The 20,154-nt window shown below is 33.9% G+C and overlaps 1 protein-coding gene across 43 annotated transcripts in view; it reads left to right on the forward strand.

Annotated features, from left to right (window-relative positions):
• LOC129282401 (CUGBP Elav-like family member 1) overlaps positions 1–20,154 on the forward strand; it is a 44,763-nt gene that overhangs the window by 16,941 nt on the left and 7,668 nt on the right. For 9 of the 43 annotated variants that reach the window (XM_064113705.1, XM_064113709.1, XM_064113706.1 and 6 more), the window contains 7 exons: positions 276–392; positions 3,929–3,985; positions 8,000–8,062; positions 11,152–11,298; positions 14,565–14,654; positions 16,304–16,447; positions 17,404–17,533. In XM_064113705.1, the coding sequence (XP_063969775.1) occupies positions 276–392; positions 3,929–3,985; positions 8,000–8,062; positions 11,152–11,298; positions 14,565–14,654; positions 16,304–16,447; positions 17,404–17,531 (746 nt within the window). In that variant the 3' untranslated portion in view covers positions 17,532–17,533. The remainder of the gene's footprint in view (positions 1–275; positions 393–3,928; positions 3,986–7,999; positions 8,063–11,151; positions 11,299–14,564; positions 14,655–16,303; positions 16,448–17,403; positions 17,534–20,154) is intronic. The other 34 variants (XM_064113722.1, XM_064113729.1, XM_064113723.1 and 31 more) reach the window with 5 other exon arrangements.

Here is a 20,154-nt window from a genome sequence, read left to right on the forward strand (position 1 = left end):
TTTTCAAATGTTCTTATTATTGTCATTCACAAAGGAATCAAAAGAAGGTTGAACTTATGTTTGAAGATTCTAAAGAAAAAAAAAGATAATTAGGTCACCAGATACACGTCACTCTTAGAATAAGAAGTGAACATTGTAGATATCTTCCCTGATAGCACATTTAATCACCACGTCCAACCCTTCTACCTTGTATTTTGATGTCACAATCGCTTTGTTGATTGTTATTGTTGTTGTTTGTGTGTGTTGTCTAGTTATCTCTCTCGTCTTTTTAACAGGCGGAACGGCCTCGACTGCGTCGTCGACCATCACACCGACCGCCAATACCAATTCTCTCGTGGCAGGGTTAACTGGCCTTCACAGCGGCCTACAACAGAATCTGCAGACGAACACAGGTGTCTTGTCTTTTCTCTTTAACCTTTTTTGTTTCTTTGTCTCATCGTTTTACTGTTTGTTTTTTTCTTCTTTTTTTCCTGTTATGCAGTGTGTGTATGTATGTTTGTATACTGTCATATTACAGAATCTACAGTTTCAGATTCATTAATTTCACATCTCTTTGAAAATACACAAAAATACATAAATAAAATGCTTATACAACAGAACAGATATTGACAAGTATTAGAAGTCATAAACAGATAGTAAAGAACAACTATCTCTGCTGTACGGCGGATGTGGGGGAAAGACAGAAAGCCATTGGCCTATCAAGGTCTATCCCCTGATTACCGTACAACAGGGAAAGGACTTTTACAAAGAAAAATAGACAAAATGCAAAGAAAAGCCAAAACAGAAAAATAAGTCATATTTAGTGGGTGGGGGGGGGGGGGGGGGGGGTTGCAGGCAAATGAACATGGGCGTCTTCTCTTTTCTAAGTGTTTGTCTCTTTGTGTCATTGTTTCATATGGGTTGTATGTTGTTTTTTTTGTATTCATAAATAGCCTAAATTGTGGGCAACAAAAGAATCAGCAAACAAACAACTGGTTTTTTTTTGTCTTTGTATGTTTGTCTTGTGTATAATGTTCTTGTTGCATATGTCAAGTATTTGTTGATATATATTTATTATATCTGGCTAATGAGTAGGGTATACGTTCTTCAATTTTCTTCCATACTTTGTATAGTTTGTATATGTTTGTGTATGTATGCATTTGTTCGTTCATGTGTGCATAGTTTTTCTTGCCCCTCTCTGTGTGTTTCTGTTGCAATACTGTCACATTTTTACTCTTGATGTTCATGTATGTTTATGTACTTTTGTTATCCTGCTTCAGTTTTCAACATATTTTGTATGTGATACCCTAGATTATTCTTCATGGGCTTTTACGTTTGTGTCTGTTTGTACTTGTTTGTTTGCCATCCATGTGTGTGTTTGTGTGTCTTGTGTCATCTTGTCTCTTTGTACTGCTGGCCTATAAATGTACTTTGTTTTATGGATATAATTTTGTCATTTATTTCCCCTGCCTATTTTGTTTTGATAATTCATTGTATTAAGTAGTCTATATTGTTTTTTATATATTGCTTATTCAACCATTGCCTCTGCTCTTTGAGAAAAAAAATGCTCTAAGATTATATTTATAAAAAAAACGAAAAATAAAAGGAAAATGTATTTGCAGCAGCTTTTTATCTGAAAATTAATTTAAAATCTATAAATTTAGCAGTTTTATGAAATATTTTTATCCCTACAAGGACAAATTAGATAGTAGTGTCGTTTGTAATGTTATTGTTCTTTAAAAAAAGTGATGTATTCATAATGCAAATGCATGTGTTATTTATCCTTTGCAGTACCAAATTGTGTTCTGTTCACATGATATTCTTAAATCTTGTTCTACACTATGGTGCATGTTGGAATGCCTTAACAGCTAATTTGCATGTCCATTTGTAATATTATATTCACTGTGTGGTACTTATAGTAATCATCAAATAATGACCTTTCTTCCAGTGCAAAAATGAATTTGAATTTTGAAGTTGAATTTTGATATGTTATGCTATTTTAATGTTTTAATGTCATTGTCATCACAACCATCACCATTGTCATCTTAAGTGGAATTTTTATTGTTTTTACCAACCTAACTTTTACCATTTTCCAATGATTAAAAAAAAGTCATTTTTCATGCTGAATTGTGAATATGTCATTTGAGCCATGTATTATAATATCCAAAGTAATCAAAGAGAAAACAATGTTTCAAAAATGAAGGAAATAAAGAAAAATTACGCATTATAAGTAGAATCCGCTTCCACCCCCCCAAAAAAAAAAGAAAATTGAAGTCGATTTTAGTTTCTATTAAGTCTAAGAAAAGAAGCAACACTAAATTTCTTTCACACAGTACATTTCTGTTTTTTATTGATATAATTGATGGACATCGAGATCATATTTGTTCATTATAAACTAAACATCGCCTCATGGTTATGTATCATATGGTACATCATATTTTTTTCTTATATGATTTCGTCCTCTGCTACTTGCTTAGTCGCAAGTTCCACATCCTAAATAATCTTCCTCGCTAAAACATGCATGCAATGTGTGCCATCCTTTATTGTATCATCATGCAATATACTATACCTTGTTGCATTTTGTGTCCTGAAATATATATTACAAATTTCCCTCATCTTAACATTGTGATCGCATGTGACATGACCTAATGGACTAATTCATTTCATTTATTTGCAGGTTGTAAGCATGGAAGAGTATGATCACGTATCCATGGAAACAATTTACTATTCATCTCTTAATTTAACTAATCTTTGCCATGATAAACTTTGTATTCAGCCTTGCCTTTGTATTGTTGTAGTTGGGGGAATTGTCGTGGTATAGTGGTTCAGACTCATGCCTTTTAATAGGAGGGCCATGGGTTCAAATCCCCCCATGGCATGAGCATCTAGATTTGCCTCTCTCCACCCAGGTGTTACCTGGTAGGATGCAATAGTCATTGTATTTGCCCGGCATTGTAAGCACCTTACAAAGTGTCTGGCTGGAATACTCCCCAGGAGTGGAAAAAGTACACAATGACTCCAGTGATGGGATTGACAATATTTTAGCCCCTTGTCGTAAGGGGCCTTGTGAATAACTGGGATTATAATAAGTGCTATCATTTAAGTATTAGAATCATTGGTGCATGTAAAAGAATTTTTTAAACAGGAAATCGTTCATATGCTTCCTGGGTTGTATGAATGGACTGAAAGAACAGATATTTTCTGTGTAATATCTTTTAATTTTATAAGTATTATATTGAATGCAATCGTAAAAACATAAATACATGCAGGTGCATAAATAAACTGCTGATGAATCTTTTGGGGGCCATTGTTTAAATGTTGTTTAATTGGGACAAATAAATGCGATTCTTTATAAATTAGATAGCAAAAAAATGAGAGAATTACATGAACTTATGATTTATAAGATAAACATTTGATTTGTCAATGTTGAAATTAATCATGGCAAAGCATCCTTTGATATGTGTTTCATTTTTAATCAACATTAAGTTGAACTGTGTATAACACATACAGGAGATGAGGGGTTTTAGTTGAGGAGGTAATTGCATGAATATATTTCATATTGAATGCGGGAGCCTCACGTAACTCTTCTAACCCATTCTTAGCTCGATAGCTTCGTTCTATAATCAGTAGACGACAAAATATGACAACTTGGGAATTGTAACAACAATGCATCTTAAGATGTAACTAACTGCTACATAAAATCAATCATTGTCTTAATAACATTGTTGCTAATATACATTGCCATATTGATTACGTAATAAACCAACATCTCAAATGTGTAAATGTCATTAGTACTTGCTGAAGAAATGAACTATTCATTCATGATGTCTTGTTTTTGTTTTTCTTTTTCCTGTCCTTTTTCTCCCTCGTTTCCCTTTTAAATTCCTTTCGCTGGCAAACCTCAAAAATTTCGAAAAAACAAAATTCTAACGGCAATCGCTCCGAGCAGGTCCATCTGGAATGGGCTCAAATCCATCGTTAGCTGGCTTCAGAGGCTTACCAAAAGGTTTTAATCAAAATCACTTTTTCGTTTGTTGAGTGTGTGTGTGTGTGCTTTCATTGTTATGTTGCATTTTGTCTGCTTTTCATGTCTTTAATTTCCCCCTTTAAACGTTTCCATACCCACGTACGTGCACGTGCTTGTAATTTACTAACTTCATTTATATTTTTGTTGAAAGTAGCAAAATGCTCAAAAATCGCCAAAGTTTCTTGGGATTATTTATTTATCGACTCTTTAGGGTCAGGACGGGTAAAAAACAAAAACACAAAATTTTAGAAAGTAGAGTACAAGTTTTAGTGTGTTACGTGGCAGTATTTATCAATTTTCATTCAATTCTGTTCTATGTTTGTATTTGTTTGTCTTGTATTTTACATCAATTATTGTTATTTTGTTCAATCAGAATTTTGTTAGTGTAGTAATGTCAGTTCAAAAGTCTCTTTCATTGCACTTATAATGCAGCTAATGATTCATCTTCATTTTATGATCGCTTGATTATCATTTTGCACCTTGTTATTGATATATATATAGCTAGTACCCCAAGACACCATCATCATCATCATCACCACCATCTTCTTCATCATCATCATCATTCTCTCTTTCCTCTCTTCCACCACTACCACCTCCTCACATTTTGATAATCATAACCACTGCTGTAATCACTATCAGTACTATCATAGTTACTTTGACTATCCCTCTATCATCATCAACATCATCATCACCATCATCATCTCTATCATCATCATCGCCACCACCATTTTCATCATCATCATTACTATCATCATCATCACCACCATCACCATCGTCATTGTCATCATCGTCGTCGTCATCGTCGTCATCATCACCATCACCACCATCATCAACACCACCATCATCATCATCTTAATTTCCTCTTTATCATCATCATAGTAGTAATAATCATCATCCTCTTCCTCCTCCTTCACCTCCACCTCCTACTCACATTTCCATAATCATAACCACAGCTGCAATCACCATCATTACCATCATAGTCACTATCCCTACTATCGTCATCATCATCATCATTTTCATAATTGCCATTATATTCTTAATAGTAGTCATCTCCTCCACCATCATCACCACCACCACTACCAACGCTATCATCAGCATCACCTCTACCACCACCTTCTCTACAACTACCACTGTATTTCATATGATCATATCAATGTTACTCTTTCTCCACCTTTGACAATTTGGTTGTACCCTATTATTCATCCAATATTCGTAGCTGTTGTTATCACTTGTGTTCGAACCATTCTGTTAAAGCTTCTCAAGCATCTTGCGCACCTTTCAAATTTTATTTGACTACTGCATTTTGCACCCTTTTTGTGGAATCACCCTTCACCACTTGGAAACACTCTCATGACATCTTGGCCTATATTCAATTCAATACTCAAGTATTAAAGCTAATTAGGTATTTTACTTAAATCGCAATTTTTATTTTCATTTTATGATTTTTTTTTTCATAAGACACTTCTCTTACAAAGACTTGATTGCAAGATTAAAGTATATTTAATAAGCTGAGCTGTGCAGAATATTACGCCAAAATTTTTGTGCGATGCATTAATTTTGTTACTTCCATGAGAGTGTAACATCACGCTTATTCTAATTTGGTTTGAAATGGGCCTTTAAAAAGTAAATTGCCCAGTACGGAATTGAATGCGATTGAGTAGATTTCTTCTCCAAGCAAAATAGTAACAGTTTTGCTTATTAAATATGGGTACTGAATTGAATACTGGCATAGGGTCTATGAAGATTTTGATTTTGATTGATAATTGTAATTGGAAAGGGAAATACCATGACAATTTTAAAGTAGATATGAGAAGTTGACATTCATATGGAGTATTGATAAGAATTCGCAAAACATTTTCTGGCTATAGGTACGTTAAGCCCCTTTCACAACTGGTGGTGCGACTGCTTACAACCGTTGCGACAACATATATTGTGACCAAATGATCGCAAACGATCTAAAGAGCAATAGTGAAAGCCCCTTAAATCATCACAGCTATAATTAAATTTTGATTATACAAAGGGAAACATTAATATCTAGCTGTCAAATTGTTTCAAATCAAACTTCATCACCAAGAAAGTAAATTAGAGATTTCTGCATATACATCTTGGCCATGTACCACAATGGGTTGCGATTGATCCAATCAATTACAAGTGTGGAAAGCCACTAGTGTCATAGTTCTTCATCTAGTTGTGTATAGGATTATGTATATGTTTGTCAACAAAATAGGAGCATGCTGCTTTTAGTTAATTAAAACAGATTATGATGGATGTCAGCGTTTTGTCGTATTTTGAAAACAGTCTGAATGGACATGCATCCTGGATGATAGTGTCACTGGGTGTCCATATTTGAGATTGATTGGATCAGTTGCAGTTATTTGTGATACCTGGTGGGTGTTTCATAAAGCTGTTCGTAAGTTAAGAGCGACTTTAAGAACGACTGGTGATCCTTTTTTTGTGGAAATGCGGGGGGAAATGGTATATTCATTGACGATGGTTACGCGTGTAAGAAAGCTTCACCAGTCGTTCTTAAAGTTGCTCTTAACTTACGAACAGCTTTATGAAACGGCCCCCAGGCCTTGCTGGTTTTCAATAGTATACTTCTACCTGTATATCTTAACAGACAGGAAATATATTCCTTATCCAATTTTCATTAAATTTTCTTATATTACCCAATTATTGTTCTCCCTTTTTTAATTTTCTTTGCAAGCCCTCAACCAGGCCTTGCTGGTTTTCAACAGTATACTTCTACCTGTATATCTTAACAGACAGGAAATATATTCCATATCCAATATTCATAAAATTTTATAATATTACCCGATTTATTGTTTTCCCCTTCTAAATTTTCTTTGCAAGACCTCAACCTTCTTATTAGAGGGCCCTGTTTGCATGAAGCAATGCAATTGATTATTCTAAATTGATAAAACTCTTTTGTACACAGTTTGCCATTGAGTTACAATTAAATTTGATAATACAATCGATTGTATCATTCATGTACCAGGGCCTTGTTCCCATATCTTTATTCAATATTCCAATGTGCTTTTTTTCTACTCTTTTCTATTCATGATTTAAATATGATTGTATGGTTTTGTTATGTTTGATATTATTTTGTATTTTATATGATTTTTTTATTTCTTCACATTATCTTCAATATTTATTCATTCATTTTGTTGCACTTTTCCTTTGTGTGTTGTGCTTCCACCATTTCTTGTGTTCAACATAACTTTTTTTATTTTGGGGAGTGCTATTTGGTTAGATAGGCAAAATGAGGTTATTAACATGTTGGCTTCCAAACTACAAGTAGGTCTTATTTATTGAAATGTTATCAATGACAAATTACTAGCTTCTAATCATAAGCTACTGAAATAGGTTCATTTGATTGGTTGAGAAAAAAAATTTATTCTTCAATTCCAGCATTTGTTATTGATATATTGTTTTTATGAAACCAAACCCAGGACATGTTTCATTTAACCTGTTCATGGAGTCACCTGCATTGACTGGCTAATTACAGAGCAAATTTGTCACAGAATCTCAGCAAATGTTGTTGTGAAACAATACCCATTTTATCATGGAATGTTAACACTTGTCCGTAATAAATTTTATGAAACGGGTCCTGGCTCGCTTTTGTTTAAAGTCTATGGAGATTGAATTAATAGACCTGTAAAAAAAAAGATGTACCAAATTTATCGTTCTTGTATCTTATGTTATATTTTTTTTCTGACATCTCCTGCGTCATATTTCAGAATATAGACACATTTCAGAAGTTAAATTGTTCCCTTGATAATATTTGTTCTTGAACGTTTATCTTGTGTCTAAGGGAAGGGGTGGGTATTTTTGCAGTTTTGCTTTTTTTAACGAATTTCCTTACAGACCTTTCAACAACCATATAAACTTAAATTTAGTAATTCAAGAATGAATTATACTGCTTCTACTACAGTAGGGGAGTTACTTGACCTAGTAATCGATAGCAATCCATTTTTTTCTGTCTTTTTGTAGGAGCCGGAACTAACACGACATCGAGTATGACGGGACTAACAGCGGGTTTACAGGGCTTAGCAGGTAGGTGGTGTTTAAAGTCAACCTTCCTGCATTTTACTAACACCAAAAACCTACCAAACCTGGAATGATTTCATCTTGTTCTTTTGTTTTGTTTGCTGCCTGCATTTTCCCTCCTTTTTTACATTATTTCTTATTTGTTGGTTTTATTATTGTGTCGCATTCCACCGTTTTGGGTTGCATTGGGTTCATAGCTGAGCGAAAACCTTGAGGGCATTTCATGAAACAAATAAACAGTGATTTGTCACTGAGTACTGTTAAAAGCTACTGAAATCCTTGCATCTGATTGGCTCAGAAAGAATGAGTCAGTAAAAATCACTGACTATTTGCTTTGTGAAACACTCCTATTTATCTCTTTTAGAATATGTCACATTATTGAAAATCAAGTTCTGTGTTATCACAATGTAATGATAAAAATTAAATTGCATACTGTTGACAAACATTATTTGTTCATTTATTTGATAAATTCTCCTAAGAAATTATTTCAACCTGTATTTGTTAAGAAAAAAATTATCATTTCTAATTTTGATATTGACTTTTGATTACAGCTGTCATACCAATTGATGTGCATTCTGGTTCTTAAATCGTCTTTTTTTCTTCAAATTCTGATTTAAGAATCGAATAGCCTGAATCATTTGAATTATTAGCAATTAAACAGTCAATTTATCATGGAAAATACAAGCACCTGCCTATTCCAAAGGCTTCCTGTTAATCTTTTATCTATCTATACAATCTTTATTCTCAATTGATTTTCATTACGCTCTGCAGCATGCCTTGTTGTAGGTTGTCATGTCAAAAGTCTACCCCGACCTATTCCTGTATTCCCCACTTGAAGCAAAATAAAAACAAGTCATTTTGATTTGGGAGAATCTTTAGTATATTTGCATTTTGTTCATGACAATGAACTAACGCTTTTCTGGATGAGATTATTTTGATTAGCTTGTGTTAATTTTGAATGCTTGGGTAACTTTGATTGTCATGACTAGATTTGAGGAAATTGGAATTGCAAACAGTTTGCTGTGTATGTTATGTTTTTCAAGAAGCATATAAGAAGCTTTTTTTAATAGGTGCATCTAAAAGGGTGTGTTTTTAATAAAATGTATGATCAAATTTGCTGTCAGAAGAAATATTGTGGTTTTCCTTTTCACTTTTAATTGAACTTTGCATTAAAAAAAAAGTCTAAACTTTTTTTTTGAATATGGGCTTTAAATTAAACATTTGTAAACATTGAAATATTGTACTTCACACTTTTTATTACCTGATGTGAAAAGTTCACAAAAACTGCTCTATATTTTAACACATTTTTATCAAGATTTATAATTCCAAGTGGCTTTGAGCCAAAGGGAGAGCGGCCATAATAAATACCATTGACCAGAAATTCAAACTTTAGAAAATATAATTGGCAGATAGCACATTGTTAGGGTGATATATTAAAAATTATAACCCTTCCCATTTCCAGATGTTTAATATTATGATATAGCTTGTAGCAATAGAGATAGGAATAATATTTATCAACATTAGTTATATTCCTTTTGCTAAGCATTTATGCATTTTGAAGCCTGTTAATTTCTTTTAAATATTCATATATATCCCATGCTATATATACTATATATCTCTCTCTCCCTTCATTGTTATATTTTGGCAAAATAATATCATGGCTTCTGTTCTCGTAACATGTTGGATATACACTGTTAATCAATTCATCCATGTTGACTTTGAATTCGTCCAATATTGTCGAGGAAAAGAAAATATTTGATCTGTTCACATATGGACCTATTTTGTCCCCAATCTAATCCTATATTCTGCATTTGTTTGATATGTGTATGTTCATGTTCCCCCATTGACCCCCTTCCATCGTACAAACCAGAATGTTTAATGTAAACCTAACCAAGAATCGTTTTTGTACGTCCCCCCCACCCCCCCCCCCCTCAATTTTCCAAGTCTCAGTAGAATTTGCTTGTACATGTATGTTATAAACCTGATAAAACCTAGGACTGAATTACCATGTCTCTACACAAGTGCATCATTTGTTTTATTTTTTTTTACATCATCTATCCTTCCTGTTACGATGTTGCGTGTTACTTTCTTGTTAGTTTATCCTTCAAATTATTAAGCCTTTGTGTGAAATATCCCTTTAAAACCAAACTCTGAAGAGGGCATCCGGTCATCCAGCAAGCTGAAAAATCAGTCGACGATAATATATACTCTCTTGTTTAATTGTTCGTAACTTCTCGTTCATTAACAAAATTCTAGCACAAAAGTTATGTCCAAAAATTGTTTTGACAGTTGATTGCGTTTGTTATGAATTCTGTTTGTTGCGACGAATTTCGTGTAGGCAGTCTCATTAATTACACCCGCACAAATTTTCTACCCATTTTTTTCCTTTTTCCATGTCTTGGAAAACTTTCCTTTTTGATAATACATGTTGGTTGTTGATTATTTTGTTGTAATTTCGATCATGTTTTGAGTTTGTGTGGTAAAAGTTAATTTTGACAGCACCTGAAACTCACCAGCATTCCACTGCTTCGCTCTTTAATAGCAATGTTCTTTAGAGAAATAGAGAAATTTGTTTGTTCAATTTTCTTGTGATTCACAATTCGACCATGTGCGTTTGATTCTGAAATAACATCCTCTAAAAAGACCTTATTCTTAAAAAATTGACAACCAATGGATCGAAAATCTGAACAATCAAAACAGACAGAAACAATCACAAGCAATCGAAAGGAATTTGCCGTGTTCATGGATGGTTTTGACGGGATATTATCACACACAAATGACCGCCGTTTTCTATGCATTATACTTGCCTATCTCATGCATCGCATCATTCGGGTAACTTTTCTTTGTAATGGTATCTTTCAAATGTTTGATATGCTGAAAATTCCATCTCATTCTTGTCATTTATGAATTGGAAGAAGAAAATGTGTGAATAAAAAAAAAGAAGAGAATCTTGAATGGAAAGTTGAAAAAAAAAAATGCATGCAGTTTTTCTAAACACCATCCAAAAATTTGCTGTCTTTTTCCCCACCACCATGATGTGTGACCTTTCAACTTTCACCCTTGGCGTGACCTGAACTTTGACCCGACCTGACCAGGCACGGGGCTGTCGAGCAGTGTAGCCGGGGTCGGTAGTTTGGGCACGGCGGCCGGTTTGGCGGGCACAGGGGCCGCAACCGCCCCCACAGCCAATATTGACCTTACCGCCTTGACGCAAGCATATTCAGGGATACAGCAGTATACAGGTTTGTCAGAAACATAATCACACAAAAATATCCTCTTATATTTATTATATTTTTATCATTCTTCATGATACCCAAGATATTAGGGATTTAACATTGGCACTTCCAGTATTTGTGTCAAAACAATGATATAAACATTTATTTTCTTTCACGCTAATAACTATCCTTTATTTTACATTGATAAACAATAGTAATTTGAGATTAAAAAAAAAGCTGTTCTATCTGACATAGAATTATGCTATTTGTAAAAATTAATCGGTAAATGTTCAATACTGAACATACTTGTTTTAATAAGGACTTAATGCCTCTCCAATATGAATGAAACTTATTGTAGATGAATAATCCATTCGACTTTATGATACAGATACATTTCCAGTTTTCACTCAACTTTCAGTTCGAAATTAGATAATGGCTGGAATCAGTGTAAACAATAAGACCAATTTTTGTACAAAATGATTGTTTCAGATATAGATATTTCATTAGTATTTTAAAGAAGACTGCGGATAGGTTTTTATTCCCGAACCATTAACCCAGTAACATCAAGAGTGATCATAGGTTTCAATGCAGGGAAAAGAAATTGTCTGAAAGTTAAGATTTAAGCAATTAACATGATATTAAAACAACATTAGATCTTAAGTTTTTTATGTTTCAGGTCAAAAGATTTACACTAAAAGAAATATGATATTATTACATCATACAATGTAGTTTAAAGATCTAAATCCGAAATCCGAACTTCTATTCGTCGATTTCCGTAAACAGGTTACCTATTTTTCTCTTTCAGTTGTTTGTTTCTTGGTTAAAGGGTCGCATTTAGATTCGTGTGAAATCACACAATTCAATTCTTATCACCACTGTTTGACTAGCACCAAACATGTATTGATTGTAACACTAACTCTGTTCAGTTTTCTTTGTTTTTTGTTGTATTTTTAAAAACAATTTGGGATACCAAAAATATTAACTAAATAACTGAAATTGATTTTAGATAGAGGGAAAACCCTGGATGTTAGGTTGACTGGAACCATTTGTAAACCAAAAACAAGTATTTAAGATTGATGAAATTAAAAGAAATAATTGTGGCATACTCTATCTTTCAGCCCTCTTCCCTCTTTCTCTCCTTGTCTTTGTAATTGTAATAACGAACCCAAAACTACTCTCCCCCCCCCTTTTATTGGTGGTGAGGTAATCCCGAAATTTACTTTAGAACCATACGTATTCTTTAGCCCATTTATGTTCCTTTATACGGTTCCATATGTTGTCCATGTTTATAATTATTTGTGAACATTTGGGAAACTTTCCTCCCCTATATATCTCCTTCCACAAACGTCCCCCAAAATTATTCAAATGCATGAAAACACCCCAGGAATGCCAAATTCATATATACTGAATATTTTTTTGCCCCCTTTCTGAAATTGGTGGAAACCTTTCTCATTTTAATCATATTAAGTGGAGAAACCTTCCCGTGTTTGTCATATTCTCTGTTGCTATCTTGGCAGAGTAAAATATGCCATCAGTCCCATGCATAGTCTTTGATGTCATGTTGTGGTGTTTTGTTTAACAGATATCATGCTGTTCTAACCAAATTTATCCCCATATTCAATAGTTGGTTGTTACTGTTCATTCGGTTTGATTAGCTTGATGTGGCTTGTTTTTTTCTTCACTTCCGTGTTTTTTTCCTTCCAATTTTTATCTTTAAAACCACCATGCATTGTTTGCTGTGATTTATTATTATTAAACCCAAAACAAGGATTCTGACCTACCATGCATCGTTACAATTAACACTCGCTAGTTCGTTCGTTCGTTCGATCAATCTGTTACATGGTTTTTTAGTGAAATTTTGCTCTCGATCAAAATCAATTAAAATCACATAATTGCAATATTTGATGTTTCCAAGAGCTTTTTGTACTAAATGTTCTCAGTGTCATGCCTGACCTGTATGCGCCCCCTTCAGTGGGTCCTAACGAACTGTTACATGTTTAAATTCCTAGTGTATATCTTGAAGTCCTTACTGTGCAGACATAACTGTATTATTACTTGATTCGTCTTGTACTCACAAGCCACGGCATCAACAAAATGAAACTAGTTCCGTGTTAAACTTTGTCTTTGTAACGTTTTTGTCTCGATCTTTTGTACATCTATGCCACAACTATTTTTGTGCCTATTTTTGTGTTTGGAATAGTCCATATATATTTTCCAAATTCAACAACTTAGAAAGAAAAAAAGTCTTCATTTTCAAAAGAGTTGAAAATAAACTTTTGTGATCAATGTTGTTTAAATATAATACATATAGGAGGAGGGCAATATTTTGAATTAATATTTTAAATGGGCACCTCATTTGCCACAAAAATGCCTCAAAATTTTTCAAAAGTTATTCACTTATTCCCTGATATTATTTCTCTGTCTTGAGTAAAGAGTAAATGAATTACACATTATTTATTTATTTTTGTTAGAAGACACTGTTTATTTTGCTTGATCAATTTCTATGATTACAAATTCCTGCCATTTTATTCAGATTTGAATGAGATGTTTCATTACATCTCATAGAAATGTGTAGAAATGTGTAATATGGAATTCATCGCTGGCAAGACCAGAATGGAATTACAATTGGATTTATAATGGGAACCTATACCATCCCTTTTTTATGATTCCATATTTTCATTATAAATTGATTGTTAAGGATTGGTATTTGATTTAATACTTGTGGATTATATGAAAGAAAATTTGACTACAACATTCGCTGAAGTTGGATTCCACTGCTTTCTGCAAGTTTGAGGCAGATTTTAGAATAAATAAATATATTAAGTAAAAATAATATGAATTTTCTTGAGATGCATCACACAACTGCCTCAAGAAATTAAATATAACTCCTATTTTGAAGTTCAGGGCTGATATTAAAAACTCTTTACCAGGGTTGATGTAAAAAAGAAAACTAAGAAATTGACTTTTCGAATCCAACTTTTGAAACAAGGAAATTGAATTTTTTCGCTCATGTCAAAGTTTATGCTCAGTGGAAGATGCAATGCTTTGATATGAAACTATAACTATTTTGGGTGAATTAAAGGTTAGTTCAGTTGTAATCAGTTCTTAGAAATCTGATTGTATTTCAAATTTCATGAATAAAGATGAGTAGTGCATTTCATAGAAACAAGATATTCTTATAAAGGAAGATGCATCGTGACCTAAAATGATAAAAAATTAATTGTGAATTTTGTTTTTGGTAGATCAAGTCTTTTTATATCAAATTTGTTATGTAATGATTCTCTACCCCACAGCACAATTTCCCAACGGTTTTGGACCCATCAATGCTTTCCAGCAACAACAACAACAGCAAGTCGGAGCCGCAGGTCAAAAACAAAAAGAAGGTAAGAAGGGTTTGGCAGACCTGCCAACCAGCACATTTTAGCCGTATTTAGTACGTTTTTTTTAATTTTTTTTTAAAAACTAAATCGTAATTTATTGAGAAAAATCTCTATATGTCTCTATTTCATAAAACGTACACAAATATGGTTAATAGATCAATGTAATTTCAGGTTACTTTTTTTTCAATCATTTTGTTAAAACCAGTGTGAAGATATATACATGTTTTAATGTTTTTTTTTTCATCTGCAAGAGCAGTGCGAATTTTAGCTTGCATGCAGCTTGAGCGCCGTGATGAGCGAGTGCGCCAAGCATTTTATTATGAAATACACTTTTTTTGGGAAAAATACATTTTTTTTATCGCAGAATAGTTTTTCATTCCTAGAGGTTGGCAGGTCTGGTTTGGTGGATACCAAGAAGGGTGCACTGCCACTCAGGTCTATTCTCACTTGGTCCAAAGACTGCATAGTCCAATCAAACTGGTTCTGAAGACTTCTTAGTCAAAACCAACTTGGTCTGAAAACTGCTTGTCAAATTTCCTTTCATCTAAATACCACTTAGTCAAAACCAACTTGGTCTAAAGACTGCATAGTCCAATCGAAGTTGGTCTAAAGACTTCTTAGTCAAAACCAACTTGGTCTAAAGACTGCTTAGTCAAATTTCCGTTCATCTAAGGACCACTTCAGTCAAAACCAACTTGTTCTAAAGACCACTTTGTCAAATTCAACTTGTTCTAAAGACCACTTTAATTTTATAGTCAGAACCAACTTGGTCTAAAGACCACTATGTCAAACGAAGTCCAACTGGGCCGAAGACCACTTGGTTAATTTCCACTTCATCTAAAGCTCGCTCTGTCAAATTCCACTGGGTTTAAATATTGCTTACTAGTTTTTGTAATCTGACTTGGTCTAAGGACCGCTTACTAGTTTTCTATTTATATCCAACTAAAGACCACTTTGTCAAATTCCACTTGGTGTTATCCAATTTAGTTTAAAGACTGCCTGGTCAAATCCAACTTTATATAAATACTTCTTAGACCACTTGGTCTATTCTCACATGATCTAAAGACCGCTTGGTTGAATTCAATTTGGGCCGATTGCACTTGGTCTCAAGACTGTTTGGTATCATTCCATATGGTCTATAAGCGTTTTTCCTATTCCCATTTCATATAGTCCCATTCCTCATCTAAGTCTTTGACTAAAGACTGTTTAGTCCATTCTTACTTGGTGCATACATTAGGTCTCATGGGCCCCGTTGCATAAGAGTAATACCATTATGGTAACTTTGCCACCCAATGGTAAGTTGCATGGAATCCTTTGATTGGCTGTTGATCATCATTACCATGGTAGTTACCATTGAATAGCAAAGTTACCATAATAGTAATTTTTATTCAACAAGGCCCTGGACCAAGTAGGATAACATTAAACCCTATCCAACTGTCATTATATCAGCTGCTTTTGCATTGCAAATTGGCAAGAATTATTAATTTTCTGTTCATTTTCTTACATTAAAGATAAATATAGTTATAATAGAGCCAAAATGAATCCACAGCTAAAAGCTGCCAATTTTCATATTCAAACTGCAACAAGCTATAGTCAGAACCCTGATTTTATTCCTATTTCATAAATTATTTATAAACGTGTCTTGTGTATAGGTCCAGAGGGCGCTAATCTATTTATATACCACCTACCCCAAGACTACACGGACACGGATCTAATTTCAATGTTCTCTCCGTACGGCGGTATCCTCAGTGCAAAGGTCTTCATCGACAAAAATACGAACCTCAGCAAATGTTTCGGTGAGTATCCCGCTCTTCTCTGATGCTCTCGCTCTGGTGACAATATGCACCTATAAATCAAGGACACCACTTTCCAAACAAATAAGCAGGAACTCATTCTTATTCCACTTAAAGATAAATACCAGTTGTGGTAACTCTCTCAGAATGAGTTTGAACAGAATCCAATAAAATGACCACGCAAGTGTTTTTCATAAATTAAAAATATGTGCCAAATGGCTCCAGAAACAAAATTGTGTCATTGCTGAGAAATGAGCAAACTAAGCACAGAATTTTCCATTATATGTCAGGTATTTTTCCAAACAATATTAATGCACTGTCCCACATGTGCCTTTCTGTGTTAGTAATCATTTGAATTATCAATTTTCAGCTAAGATTTCATGATTTCACAAAGATGAGTTTATTTCAATGTACCAGAACTAGATCTATGATAATTTGGTAGCATTTAACCTTGATTTTAAAGACTTTATCATGGAATAATTGTTTGCTGCAACTACTTTCTTTCTTCAATAGGGAAGCTAAGACTTCACAATCAAGCGAATGATCACATATTAAAGGTCTTTTTTTTTTAAATCCTAAACTGTGATGTGTGTTGTATGTAATGTTGTTTATATGAATTAAAAAAAAAAAAAAAAAAAACCTAGAAAGTAAGTAGACCAGGCATAGCAAGATATCTGTCTCTGAAAATCATTTCATTTGATACTGGTGATTCTAATTGCTCCACAAAATTGGGATAGTGTTTCTCGTCATTTTCCCCCACATTTTTGAAGCACTAAGTAATAATATTCAGGCGCAAATTTCTCTCAGGGCTTCAACTTTACAACATATCACATAATTGGGTAGCAAGAAGGACCTAACAGCTTTAGTTTTGTAAAGTCAAATCAATATTAACCAGTGCATTTAACTAGTAAATTTTCATCTGGGCTTTTGTTTGTTGTTTAATTTTTTTTTTGTGTCAGGTTTTGTAAGTTACGATTCACCGATTTCAGCGCAGACAGCCATCCAGGCAATGAACGGTTTCTCAGTAGGCACAAAGAGGTTAAAAGTCCAGCTCAAGCGCTCTAAAGAAGCTAGCAAACCGTACTAAAGGTAAGTGTAAACTGGGTGGCTTGGATGAATGGGGAGAGTGTGGTGGGGAGGTGGGGCAGGTTTCACAACTGATAAATGGGCATATTTTGTTAGCTATGATTTGATAATCTCTGCCAAGATGGCTATGCAAAGAAGGAAGCAGTAAGGCTTTATGAAAGGTAAGACCACCGTTGCAGAAAGAGTTGCGTTTAAACGCAAGTAAAAAAATCAACCGCAAGTCCCAAATGCGCGCTGTTGATTGCAAATCTTTCTGCAACGGGCCCCAGATGTCAAAGGTCACATGGGTCATTATATACATTGAAATACCTTATTTTCACGATTGTAGGTTTATTATTATGGGTTTATAGGATGACAGTTATTTCTATTTCTTTTTTGGGGGGTGGGGGGAAAGTAAAGTCAGAGGTCATTATTTACATTGAAATACCTTGTTCTTGTGATTATTTGGCTGATATATTGGAGGGATTGGGGGGTTACATGGTGAAAGGTCACAGGTCATTATTTGACAATTTGATAAGTTGGGCACGTAGCATATTCTCGGACCGGCGATGGCAGAGGAGTACATGTTGACTGCATGCAGTCGAGAATCCAGTTGAATTATGATTTGGTCCTTGAAAACGCCATACCTTTATACTGGATTGACAATGTGTACATGTATTTATATGCTATCTATGCACAACTCCAGTGTATAAAGTCACGGAAATAGCACAAATGACAATATGTTGTTGGTGGTTATTTTTTTTCATGTTGAATATATTGTGCAGTGTTTTGCTTTATAATTTGGTAATAGTTTTAGTGTTTGTTTTTTGTGTAAAATCTAGTCTTACACAAGGATTTTAAGGTGTATGATTTTGTTTAATCATTGAATTGTTGAACAGGTAAATATTGCCAAATTTCTCTCGATGCAAAGAAATCTGTAAATAAACTTACAAATCAACACAAATTTTAGGTATCTTCGTTTTGGGTAATAAAGTTGGAAATTCAATTCTCGTTGCCTGTTTTTGGCAAATGAATTCAAGATAACAGACAAACTAGAACTTGACCTTCATGTTGTATACTTGTGTAGGACTGGATTAGAAAAATAACAAAATGAATATTATGTTGAGTGTATACACGTAACTACGGCATCACAGTAGTATAATGAATTATGTGCACTGTCAGCCCTGCTTGAATATTTGAGACATGTCTGGGGCCCCGTCTTTCAAGGAGTTGCGATTGATCCGATCAGCCATAACTATGGAAAGCCATCAACATCAACTTTTAAAATGGATGTTTGCTCAAAATATTTTCTAGATATGCTGTAAATTCATATATTCATCGCTTTCTTGAATTTCAAAGTGCTTCTCTTTGTTTTACAAAAGACATTGTGCAAGTTTTTCTTACAAAAAGTTATGACATCGATGGATTTCCATACAGTTCAGGTTGATTGGATCAATCGTAAGTCTTGGTAAGACGAGCCCCAGATACGCGCTACTCCAGATTGTGTACAGAAAGCATGAAAGATAACTGTATATATGTGATGCAGTGACTGCTAATCCTCGTCCCACAACATCTACTCTGGCGACATTCACTGAACCAATATATTCTCGGATCAGCCGACTTCATATGCTCTGCTGATATTTTCTTCCAGGTTCTTAATGTATATACTTGAAAATTATATATATTCATGAAAATTATTTTCCTTAGTTAAATTCGCATGGGACGTCTTCAGAATTTTTATCTGACGTAAACCTGTAAAAGGGGTCAGACGTTTTTGTTAAACAGTATGTGAATGGGACCTTAGCCTAACCTTCATCCTCAAAGCTATCTGAAACAAGCCTACCCCTATTTAATTTGTTTTTTTGCAAGAAATTATCACGGGGGCCAATACATGGGAGCAAAGGGCTTCTCACAGCAAGGAAGTTGAAGAAAATGATCAGATACTGAGGCATCAAAATGTATATTGAAAATTGATTTGTGGAGCGAATATATATATTCTTGTAATGTTTAAGTATCTGCCTACCCCCCCCCCCCCTCTTCCTTTTCGCCACAAAGCGGGTATAAACTTATTGAAGATCAAGAAAATGCATTGTACACTCAACTTCATGTGCAGCTGTATATTGAAAGTAGTGTAATGATATAGACCCCATGTGTATATAGACATCTATATCTTTCATATCCCCTTCTCTAACCTTATTATTCAGAGGCTATCTCTTTTCATTTAACCTCAATGGTCATAACAAAATAATTTAAACAGATTACCAAAATGATGATTAAAGATAGATTTTTAATTGAGTTAATTACCAGTTTTTCAGTTTAAAGTTCTATTATCTTAATGTAGTATTAGTTAAGACATTATTGTTGTGTGGCTTTCATCTTTGTTTCGAGAGAACAATATCAAGATATTTAATGATAGATAAATCTATGCGTAACTAAGATGTTTTGTTTTTTTTAGTCTGGGAAGTGGTAAAACCAATCACTATATTTAGAGAAGCTACAAATTGAAATTGAGCTTTTACAGGTTTTAGAGATATGAAGAGAGTGAGCACGGCATGAAATAAAGAAAAAATGAATATTGTAGACTTTGTAGAGTGTTCCTGCCCCTCATGTTAATTTGTGATAGTATTTTGTAGATCTGTTTGCTG

The sequence above is a fragment of the Lytechinus pictus genome, chromosome 19 (assembly GCF_037042905.1).
Source record: "Lytechinus pictus isolate F3 Inbred chromosome 19, Lp3.0, whole genome shotgun sequence".
Taxonomy (NCBI): domain Eukaryota; kingdom Metazoa; phylum Echinodermata; class Echinoidea; order Temnopleuroida; family Toxopneustidae; genus Lytechinus; species Lytechinus pictus.